Source organism: Podarcis liolepis (assembly GCF_965112155.1).
Source record: "Podarcis liolepis genome assembly, chromosome: 13".
NCBI classification, from domain to species: domain Eukaryota; kingdom Metazoa; phylum Chordata; class Lepidosauria; order Squamata; family Lacertidae; genus Podarcis; species Podarcis liolepis.
Window position 1 is genome coordinate 47,838,572 of NC_139573.1, and position 12,110 is coordinate 47,850,681.

The 12,110-nt window shown below is 47.8% G+C and overlaps 1 protein-coding gene across 2 annotated transcripts in view; it reads right to left on the reverse strand.

Annotated features, from left to right (window-relative positions):
• The window catches only part of PIP4K2B (phosphatidylinositol-5-phosphate 4-kinase type 2 beta), a 35,579-nt gene extending 25,872 nt beyond the window's left edge, over positions 1 to 9,707 (reverse strand). The window contains exon 1 of one of the 2 annotated variants that reach the window (XM_083470463.1): positions 8,564 to 9,707. In XM_083470463.1, the coding sequence (XP_083326589.1) occupies positions 8,564 to 8,740 (177 nt within the window). In that variant the 5' untranslated portion in view covers positions 8,741 to 9,707. Of the gene's footprint in view, positions 1 to 8,540 lie in introns of both variants that reach the window. The other variant, XM_083470464.1, reaches the window with a different exon arrangement.
• Positions 9,708 to 12,110: the final 2,403 nt, after the last annotated feature.

Consider the following 12,110-nt stretch of genomic DNA (forward strand, 5'->3'; position numbering starts at 1 on the left):
GTCCACATACACAACCTCTTTGTTCCTCCTTTGCAGCAAGCCATGGTTCCGTTCCTTTGAACTACTTCGTATTAATGAGACCCTAAATAATAAGGGAGGGGACATGGGTGGCGCTGTGGGTTAAATCGCAGAGCCTAGGACTTGCCGATCAGAAGGCCGGCGGTTCGAATCCCCGCGACGGGGTGAGCTCCCGTTCCCCGGTCCCTGCTCCTGCCAACCTAGCAGTTCGAAAGCAAGTCCAAGTGCAAGTAGATAAATAGGTACCGCTCTGGCAGGAAGGTAAACGGCGTTTCCGTGCGCTGCTCTGGTTTGCCAGAAGCGGCTTAGTCATGCTGGCCATATGACCCAGAAGCTGTACACCGGCTCCCTCGGCCAATAAAGCGAGATGAGCGCCGCAACCCCAGAGTTGGGCATGACTGGACCTAATGGTCAGGGGTCCATTTACCTTTACCTTTAAATAATAAGGGTAGGGCTTTCAATAGCTACAAAATTCTACTCAGTAAAGTATCGGGCTCTTCCCAGGGGCTACGATCAGTGTGGGAGAGTAATCTGGGCCTTCAGAGAGAGGATCAAGTATGGAAAGCAATATGGTCTAAACCCCCACTTAAAACCATCTCTGTAAGAATACAGGAAGCCACGTTGAAAACATTGCTAAGATGGCATCGGACTCCACTCTGCCTAGTTAGAATTGGCAAAGGCTACTTCAGTTTATGTTGGCAGGGTTGTGGACCATTGCTTCACATGTGGTGGGATTGTTGCATAGTTCAGAGATTCTGGATCCAAACTTCTGACACTACAGTGGTACCTTGGGTCTCAAACTTAATCCATTCCGGAAATCCATTCCAAAACCAAAGCGTTCCAAAACCAAGGTGCGCTTTCCCACAGAAAGTAATGCAAAATGGATTAATCCGTTCCAGACTTTTAAAAACAACCCCTAAAACAGCAATTTAACATGAATTTTACTATCTAATGAGGCCGCTGCTCCATAAAATGAAAGCAATGAACCATGTACTGCAGTCAAACAATCAATCAATCAATCAGTAGCTGAACTGGGTTCCACACAGTCACAACGACAAAACAAAAAAGAGCCGCAAAAACAAAACCGCAAAATAAATAGCAAAAACAGACAGACCTCAGCGTAACACTCAGAACGGAAGTGTTGGCACTCAAATCGTCAGCATAACACTCAAATTGTCAGTATAACACTCAAAACGGAGCACGTTCAGCTTCCGAAAAAAGTTCGCAAACCGGAACACTTACTTCCGGGTTTGCAGTATTTGGGTTCCAAGTTGCTTGAGAACCAAGGCATTTGAGAACCAAGGTACCACTGTATCTCCATAATTACTTCACAGGTACTTTTCTCAGACCCAGCTTTAATAATAATAATAATAATAATAATAATAATAATAATAATAATAATAATATATTTATACCCCGCCCATAAGCTGGGTCCCCCCAGCCACTCGGGGCGGCTTCCAACAAAACACTAAAATACAATAACCTATTAAACATTAAAAGCTTCCCTAAAGAGGGCTGCCTTTAGATGTATTCTAAAAGTTTAGTAGTTATTTTTCTCTTTGACATCTGGTGGGAGGGCGTTCCACAGGGCGGGTGCCACTACTGAGAAGGCCCTCTGCCTGGTTCCCTGTAACTTGGCTTCTCATAGTGAGGGAACCGCCAGAAGGCCCTCAGTGCTGGACCTCAGTGTCTGGGCACTGCTATCCTAGGAGTTTGGGACCAACTCATCTATCACGCATAAATCTCTTGTGATCATACTTCCTGCGGCAGCCAGTGGCTGCCCATTGGAAGTCCAAATCACTTCCTTCTCAGGAAGAGTGGCTAGCGAAAGAATGGGACATTGCATTGTCAGAACATCTGACATATAACCAGAGAGGCCTCAGTAGTTCATAAAAAATGGATCCTTTCTACCCAATATGGCATAAGTTTTTCTCCTGCGCTAACTCAACTGAACAGCCCACTAAACCCCTTGCTTTACAGACAAGTATGTGGAGAGGTTTTGCTGAGAACTGAACTGACCCACCTTTTTCTGTTTGTGCAACAAGTGAAAATGACATTGCACTTTCAGTAGTTTATTGGTTTTTTTACCCCACCCAGGTATCTGTGTTTTATTTTTGTACTTTTACATATATTTTTACTCACCGTATCTATCATTTTTATTGTATTCTGTATGTGTTTATGCCAATAAACTTTTAATTCTTTTTTGAAGCTATATTCAACTAGGAAGCCTCTGATTAACCACAGTTTCCCATTTCATCTAAACCAGGAAACTATGGTTACCCACAGCACATATTAAACCAGTTTGAATAGGCTCACATTGTAAGATAATTTGGGACAGTCACGTTTTGCAGGCAAAACCCATTCACTGTTCCATGGACATGAACAGTCCACATCAGAAAAAATGAACCGTAGCCAGTCAATCATAATTCCGTGTCATAAAAAGCAGAATACTGCAACCTAAGTAATGCAATTATTTATCTCTCGTATGTAGGATTTATTCTCATTTAATATTCAAGGGACTATAACAGGAAGGGACTGAGGGCTTGCCCCCTGACTACTGGAAAGCTTTTTCAGTTCCTTACATTACAGGAGGCACCACCCACCCATTTTCAACCACAAGGGTGGAAAAACTTGCTCTTATATATATATATATATATATATATATATATATATATATATCACCCTTTATAGTATAGGAACTGAGTGCAAAGTATGGTAAAAAAAAAATCCACTGCCAGCTCTATACTGCAGGTTAAGGAGTTTCAGGCATTTGAGAATTTGCAAAACACCCAGGAGAGATTCAACTGGAAACACAAATAGAACAGAAAAGACTCGCTGAGGTAACTGGGAATAATTATTTTTCATTGCAGTACCAGACCAGCTCGATGGTCAGGGAAGCAATGTCACTTTGCCTTCTCAGAATACCATCTCCCATGCCAGTTTTCCAGTACAACAGGGTTCCCATTTTTGAGAGTTCACACCTGGTGTTGGAGCCGCAGGACACATTAGGGATTCTTTTAGCACCCTGTCCGCACCACTACCGAATAGTCTCGTTACCTTACTTGGCGTTGAGAATTCCCAAGAAGTTAATTCTGGGGGACTCAGAGTAACTCAGTCATTTAGCAGTGTTTGAAATTCCCCAGGCGCCAGGCACAATTCAAAGTGTTGGTGTTGACTTCTAAAGCCCTAAACGGCCTCGGTCCCGTATACCTGAAGGAGCGTCTCCACCCCCATCATTCTGCCCAGACACTGAGGTCCATCTTCGAGGGCCTTCTGGTGGTTCCCTCACTGCGAGAAGTGAGGTCACAGGGAACCAGGCAGAGGGCCTTCTCGGTAGTGGCACCAGCCCTGTGGAATGCCCTCCCACCAGACGTCAAGGAAATAAACAACTACCAGACTTTTAGAAGACATCTGAAGGCAGCCCTGTTTAGGGAAGCTTTTAATGTTTAATAGGTTACTGTATTTTAATATTCTGTTGGCAGCCTCCCAGAGTGGCTGCGGAAACCCAGCCAGATGGGCGGGGTATAAATAATAATAATACTTGCGACTGTCGTGGGTCCAATTGCGACCACATGGAGATCCCTGGTTGCCAGGTTGGCAACTGACATCTCCATCTCGCTGACCTCTCCGACTTCCTTAAGCAGGTAAGCTTAAGAAGGGCGTATTTAATGTGTTTATATCCCACCTTTTTCTCCAAGGAGTACATGGTTCACCCCACATTCTCAGTTAATCCCTACAACAACCTTGTGAAGTAGGTTAAGAGGCTGGGACTGGCCCAAGGTCACCCAGTCAGCTTCATGACTGAGTGGGGATTTGAAGACCTACCCATGCTTCATACCTGCCCCTCAGTATAATAATAATAAATAATAATAATAATAAATTTTATTTGTACCCAGCCCTCTCTGGCCGCAGCTGGGCTCAGAGCGGCTAACATCATATAAATAACACAGTACAGTGGTGCCCCGCAAGACGAATGCCTCGCAAGACAGAAAACTCGCTAGACGAAAGAGTTTTCCGTTTTGGAGGTGCTTCGCAAAATGAATCTCCTATGGGCTTGCTTCGCAAGACGACAATGTCTTGCGAGTTCCTGCGGGGTTTTTTTCCTCCCCCCCCCTTTTCTAAGCCGCTAAGCCGCTTATCAGCTGATCCGATAAGCCGCTAAAAGCCACTAAAAGCCGCTAATTCGCTAATCCGTCAATGGGCTTGCTTCGCAAGACGAAAAAACCGCTAGATGAAGAGAATCACAGAACGGATTCTTTTCGTCTTGCGAGGCACCACTGTATAGATAAAAACAGGCATCAATTAATTAAAATACATCTTAAAATTAATTCAGACAAATTAAAATCTGGACAAATGGCAGTTATCAGGTTAAGATTGAGGAGTGGTTAATACTTGCCAGGACCAACTGTTTTCACTGAGCCTATAAGAACCTGTGAACAGGCCTCACCCCCTTTGAAACCCCCAAAGCTAGTGCCTCCTGAATTTCTAGTAGCCAAGGCATATTGTTCTTCCCTGAATCTAAATTGGCAGCACACTTCATGCTTATACTTGCGAAATTAAGAGAAGATTCTGTCGCTCAGTGAAATAAAAATGACTTTGAATGCAGAAAAGGCAGACTTTCACTCCCCAGCATTTCCAGGTCAGCTACCAAAGTTGGAAAAGACCCCTTTGCCTGAGACCCTGGAGAGCAGCTGCTAGTTTGTCCTGCAGACCATTCTCGTCTGCTGTCTACTATTATGCTTCCTATTTTTATGCACCGTAAAATATGTTCTTAATGTTGTGCACCGCCCTGGGATCCTTGGAAAAAAGGTGGTCTATAAATCAAATTAATAATAACGGTAATGATAACAACAACAACAACAATAATAACCACGATAAAGAATTCCACACAATTTGTTTCCTGAGAAGAGCCAAATGACAAAGAAGTCAAACCGTTTCTGTGGACTACCAACTCTGAGCCACACTGAAGGGGCAACTAGCAAGGCTCTGCCATGTCTGCCAGGGGATAGCCAAGTACCTTCAAGAAGGGCAGAGGCAGGGCATTAGGGAAAGAACTGCGGTTTCCCCTCAGCAATCTGAGCTATCCTACCCCTGCCACGTGGAGGCTCTATTGAGCTGTTGGGACTAATAGTTGCATACCCATAAAGAGGTAAAGGTAAAGGGACCCCTGACCACTAGGTCCAGTCGCGGCCGACTCTGGGGTTGCGGCGCTCATCTCACTTTATTGGCCGAGGTTATTGTACAGCTTCCGGGTCATGTGGCCAGCATGACTAAGCCGCTTCTGGCGAACCAGAGCAGCACACGGAAACACCGTTTACTTTCCCGCCGGAGCGGTACCTATTGATCTACTCGCACTGGCATGCTTTTGAACTTCTAGGTTGGCAGGAGCAGGGACCGAGCAATGGGAGCTCACCCCATCGCGGGGATTCGAACCGCCGACCTTCTGATCGGCAAGTCCTAGGCTCTGTGATTTAACCCACAGAGCCACCCATAAATGCATCTAATTATCTTTAAGCCTTTTATGCTGGTGGCCAGCATCACCTCTGGCAACAAGAAACCCCACAGATTAACAACTATGTGACCCCTCTGTCCAACCCAAACCTACCCAACCGATTTGGCATGATTGGTCAAAGCTATTCCCTTTTCATTCACTGCGTTTGCCTGGCGACTTTCCTATTACTTGAGGCAACTTAAAACAAATTGAATAACGCAGTTGCAACAAAACACGCCATTAAATCAATATTACAAAATTACAGGTCAGCTGCAGCAAGTAAAAGCACTGCTTGTAAATTCAAGCCGTCCAGTTTCTTTACTCAATTCATCAAACCCGAGACAAAAAATAATAATAATCCAGGTCTCCTTTGCCCTCCAGTTTCCTGCTGCCAAAGTTGACATTCTCTCAACTTGCTACTGCATTTTGTCTCAGGCTTAGCAGAGGCAGAGGAATATCCAATAATTGGAGAGTGAGGTGTGGTTTCACAGAGTTTATGCATGACACATAGGACAACACTGCCACATTTATCACAGGGAATGTGAAAGTCCTGGTGAAGGGGGCACTTTGCTCATGTAAGTTATGCATGGCGCCAATATTCACACCATTGAATAATCCAGCCCCCTCCAACAGACCAGTGCATGCATATATACTGTAGACAATTGTGTTTTAAGATTCCTGAACAGACAGCATTGTTCCCAGTCCACAGGAGGTGGGCTCTGCCAGGCATAGGCAAACTTGGCCCGCCAGATGTTTTGAGACTACATTTCCCATCATCCCTGACCACTGGTCCTGTTAGCTAGGGATGATGGGAGTTGTAGTCCCAAAAACGTCTGGAGGGCCGAATTTGCCTATGCCTGTGCTACTCAATAAATGCCCCACCAGTTATCTGGGGCCATTTTATCAACCACAGCTAGCAAACACCTTTAGGGCACAGGTGGGAAATGTGGAATTTGCAGTCCTCCAGATGTTGGGCAACACCCATCAAACCTCTGGCCATGCCCCTTGGCTCATGGGGACTGGAGTTCCACAACATGTGGGTGGCTGGTGTACAAATGATTGCAACCAAAATGCCTATTAAATTGCAACAGTTGATAAGATGTTTGTGTAGCATTTATCTGGCACACTGTTGCATACTGAAAATGTTGCCATCTTCTCTCGTTCTCCACCCAGAAACTCGGGAAGGTACTCTTCCCATTTGACACAGGTGATCAATAGAGTAGCAATAAACTGCAACAGAGCAAGCTCAAGATGAATGGGGATTGGAACCCAGATTCAGCAAAACAGTTCTGTCCTCAAGAGAGGAAGTGACCACTCATTTCTGTTACCTGGTGTAAAAGGAGGGGCTTTGAATAAGGCTGACAGAATCTCATTTGCCTGGTAACCGAAGCACCAATAATAGTTGGGGAAATATTTGGAATATTTTACAAGCCTCATCAAGCGCCAAACCACCATCCAAAAGTATGCATGCATGTTTTAAACTGTGAATTATTAAACCCAAGAAATCAGAATTCATCATGGCAAAATAATGTATTTATAGAAACAAGTTTGTGGTGTTCAGCTTACTCCAAACAGACACATCCAAGCCAATATAAAAGTGGAAACTTGCTTGCTTAGATCTGATTTAGGGCGCAATCCTACTTGCACTTATCTGGGAGTAAGTCCTACTGCAGGAAATTGGGCTTACCTCTGAGCAGAAACATGTAGGACTGTGGAGTTAGTTGCTGAAGTGGCTTAAAAACCTTTTGTCTCTTCTTCCCATAACAGCTGAAGAGAAGGGTCAACAGGGAAAGCAGCCCTAGATAAGGTAAACTGGGAGGTGGACTTGTACCTGCCTATCTCACTGTGTGAAATCGATGTGAAGGACATCCACGTAGAAGCCCTGCTGGATCAGACCATAGGCTCACCAAGTCCAGCACTCTGCTCTCACAGTGGCTGACCAGATACCAATGGGAAGCCCATAAGCACAACATGAGCACAACAGCCCTCTCGCACTCGTGATCCCCAGCAACTGGGGACTTACTGCCTCCAATACTAAGGTAGTATATAATCATGGGGATGCGGGTGGTGCTGTGGCTTAAAACCACAGAGCCTAGGGCTTGCTGATCGGAAGGTCGGCGGTTCAAATCTCCGCAACGGGGTGAGCTCCCGTTGCTCGGTCTCTGCTCCTGTCAACCTAGCAGTTTGAAAGCATGTCAAAGTGCAAGTAGATAAATAGGTACCGCTCCTGCGGGAAGGTAAACGGCGTTTCTGTGAGCTGCTCTGGTTCGCCAGAAGCGTCTTAGTCATGCTGGCCACATGACCCAGAAGCTGTACGCTGGCTCCCTCGGCCAGTAAGGCGAGATGAGCGCCACAACCCCAGAGTCGCCCACAACTGGACCTAATGGTCAGGGATCCCTTTACCTTTTTATATAATCATGACTAGTAGGTACTGATAGCCTTATCCTCCATGATTTTGCCTAATCCCCTTTTGAAATCATTCAAGATGGTGGCCACCATCACATTTTGTGGTGGCTTCTTCCAGAATTGAACTATGTGCTGTGTGAAGTCCATCCTTTTGGATGTTCTGATATTCAACTTCAGTGGATGACCCCAAGCTCTTGTATGAGTATTATAACCTGCTCCACATACTACCAGATTATTTTAAAATAGAGGTTGGGGAATGGTGACCCTCCAGATCTTGCTAGACTATATCTCCCATCAACCCTGACCATTGGGCTGATGGAAACTGCAGTCCAGCGAAACCTGACAAGCCGCCCGTTTCAAAAGATGGGAACTTTTAAATTCCCTTTTCCGCCAAGCATGTTCTCCTGCAGAATATGGATCCTAATCCATGTTGGCAACAGAACCTGTAAGAACTGGTTCTTCCGAGCTTAGTCACTGAAAACAAACAAACAGGTGATGCGAAAGATCTGCCACTAAGACTCATGGCATGAGAAGGTGTACCTCTCCTAATGGAGATGGATGAATGCCACATTTCGTCTCTCGCCTGTGCGTGACTCAAGGGAAGTGGGAGTAGGGATCTACCTACGTTTGCATGCTTCTCTTGCTCACCGTGTGGTTGACTCCCCACATCAGGACGCTGAGGAGCGGCTCCGAGGCTCGGAAGAGCTTCACCTTCTGGCACACAAAATGCTTCTTCTTCGTCTTGGTCTTGGAAGCGCTCAGCGCCGCTCCGATGGCCGCGCCGACGTTCGCCGAGGCGGTGCCTCCGGTGCAGTTGGAGGCCATGGCGGCCAGGGGATCCTCCGGGCTCCTGGCTTGCCAAAAAACACCACCACCACCGCGTACCCCTCACAGCCCCCTAAGAGCAGCGGGCCTGGGCATGGTCTCTTTCAATACCTGCTTATTGATGCTCTTTGGGTGAAAGGCACACCCCTTCCGCTACCACAGCTCAAAATGGCACCACTTGCCCCATGCGCTGGCACTGCCTGGCATTCCCCAGAGAGGCACCCCCAAAACCAAAAGTTGCCCCCCCTCAGTCCCCTAAGTGGTACCTCCTGCCTCCCTCTGCCCCCCTTGCTGAATGCAGTGGTATCACCCTCGACGGGGCCCTCCAGAAGCACCACATGGAGCCTTCCTCACCCACGCGCAATGGAACATTCCCCCCCTCGCAGACACGCACACGTCAAGTCTGTGGCATGCCTCCCCGCCCGCCTCCCCCGAATGGTACCGCCCGGCCACGCCTCCTCAGAGCTGTTACCATTCCAAGCCCGTCAGTAGCACGCCCTCCCTCGCTCTCTTGCCCTCTCCCCCCCGCGGGAATTAAAAGTGGTACCGCCCGCCGCCGCACCTGTATCACCTGAGCCGCTGGCTCGCAGCAGACCCCCTCTCTCTCTCCCACCCCCCGCTGCGTGCCACCAAGTGGTTCCGCTCAGAGAACCGGCCGCCGCGCTGCCACCCCCGCCGTCCGCATAATGGTCGCGCCCGCGCCCCACCCACCCGCTGTCAGCTGCCGAATAGCGCCGCCCGCCTCCCTAGCGAACCGAATCCGGGCGCTTGCCCGCCCCCCCCCCACGCCTCACACACAGAGACACCCCTTCGCGGCCGTCAAGAATAGTTTTGTCCGCGGACAACGCGTCGCCCCGCCCCGCCTGCCCACCTCCCTTCCACCCCTCCCTCCCCCCCGCGCTTCCTCCTCGGTGGTTTGCTCCACCGCGGAACGAGCACCCCGCGCGCTCGGCTCCTGCGCAGAGGCGTCAAGATGGCGTCGGCCGGAGGGAGGGGGGCGGGCGGCGGGGCGGGATGTACCATTTGCGCTTCAGTTGGGGGGAGAAAAGTGCTGTGAGGATCGTTAAAGTCAAGGCACGCGGGGGTTCCCCTTGTGGAGGGGAGAAAAAATATCAATGTGAGGCAGGTTAAAGAGAGATTCGTGCAGCGGAACCAGAAATATTTCCTCCACATCCCTGTCTTTTAGTATTAGTACGCTCCGGTAAAGAGAAAGTGACGTACAGGTGGGAGGGACCACGCCTCTCCGTTTTACGACCAATCAGCGGAGAGGCGCCTGGAATTATGAATGGGGGAATTGCGATGGTACGTCAGGGACGTGGTGTTTTTGCAGACAGCGCCGCCTGTGGCTGGAGTGAACCTCACGCAATTATTGTAGAGCCTTTTCTCCCTTTTCACTCATAGCTGCCATGCCTTCAGTTAGCCCATCCACCCCATTTGCCAACCCAAAGAGAAAAAAGTGCCCAGTGTATAGGTAAATTTGAGCCCTTGTTTCTTTTCTCCTCCATTAAGCATTGTCTCCGCCACAACTATCCAACTTCCAGCCCATTTTGGGCTGGTGGGGAATCATTCATAAATAATAATAAAAATAGCAATTTTATGATTTATATCCCGCCCATCTGGCTGGGTTTCCCCAGCCACTCTGAGTGGCTGACAGCACATAAAGAACTGTAAAACATTACACATTAAAAATTTCCCAATACAGGGCTACCTTCAGATGTCTTCTAAAAGTCAGATAGTTGTCTATTTCCCTGACATCTCAAGGGAGGGCGTTCCACAGGGCGGGTGCCACTACCGAAAAGGCCCTTTGCTTGGTTCCCTGTAACCTCACTTCTCGCAGTGAGGGAACTGCCAGAAGCCCTTGGAGCTGGACCTTAGTGTCCCGGGCTAAACGATGGGGGTGGAGACATACTTTCAGGTATACTGGGCTGAGGCCATTTAGGGCTTTCAAGGTCAGCACCAACACTTGAAGCCTAAAGAAAAAGGATGACTCCTCCCAGGTAAACCTCATGCCCACACACAAGACTAAAATTAATCAATCAGTCTAGTTCAACCCCATGCGACGCAGGAATCTTAGCTAAAGCATCCATGACAGATGGCCACCCAACCTCTGCTTAAAAACTTCCAAGGAAGGAGAGTCTACAACCGTTCCACTGTCGAACAGCTCTCACTGTCAGGAGGTTCTTTCTGATGCTTAGTCGGACTCTCCTTTCTTGTAACTTGAAGCCACTGGTTCGAGGCCTGCCCTCCAGAGCACAAGAAAACAAGCTGGTTCCCTCTTCCATGGGACAGCGCTTGAGATATCCGAAGATGGCTATCATATCATATTCATAAGCTGGTCCACTTTATTTCTAGTTTCACAGAGAGCAGTTTGGATGGGACAAAGGCCTAAAAATAATTGGGCTGAGGTGGAAGTGGACAGTGGTAATAATTATTCAAAGAGGATGTGGTAGCCAAGAAGAAGGAAGCAAACATGTAGATGCTTGAGAATTACGATCCTGAGGGAAAGGAGAAGGAGAGAGTCTGAAGATCAGAAATAAGAAGCTAAGGAAAGAAGAGGAAACAGAGAAATCTCATACAGGGCTATGGGCCAGGAGGGATTCCTGGCAGGTATAAAGTGGGCATGTTAACTTTGGAGACAGCTGTCAAAATACTAACATTCACTCCTGTGAATTATACAATCGCTGTAGTTGATTTTCTTAAGGGGCCCCTTTTCACCATTAAAAATGTAAGTACACAGCCAAAAGCAGCCAAGTAGTTTCTGCCAAGGGACGCAGGTGGCGCTGTGGGTTAAACCACAGAGCCTAGGACTTGCCGATCAGAAGGTTCGAATCCCCGCAACGGGGTGAGCTCCCGTTGCTCGGTCCCTGCTCCTGCCAACCTAGCAGCTCGAAAGCACGCTACTGCAAGTAGATAAATAGGTACTGCTCCGGCGGGAAGGAAAACGGCGTTTCCGCGTGCTGCTCTGGTTCGCCAGAAGCGGCTTAGTCATGCTGCCCACATGACCCGGAAGCTGTATGCCGGCTCCCTCGGCCAAAGCGAGATGAGCACTGCAACCCCAGAGTCAGTCACGACTGGACCTAATGGTCAGGGGCCCCTTTACCTTTTTAGTTTCTGCCATCTCTCTTCAATTAGAAGGGGAGATTTTGTGCCATAAGCAATGATAAGTAGATAGTAAAAAATAAATAAATAATCTCATATTTAGTAGAAATTTTCTGGCACAACAGTTAACACATTTTTACAAATATAGAATAATGTGAAAGGGTAAAAAGCCAGGAAGAGTGAGTAGTCTTTCTTCTAAACTGTGCCTTGAGTTGAGGTGCTGGCTGCAGGGCACAGAGCGGCTGCTCCTTCATCCTCTCATATAGCTCTT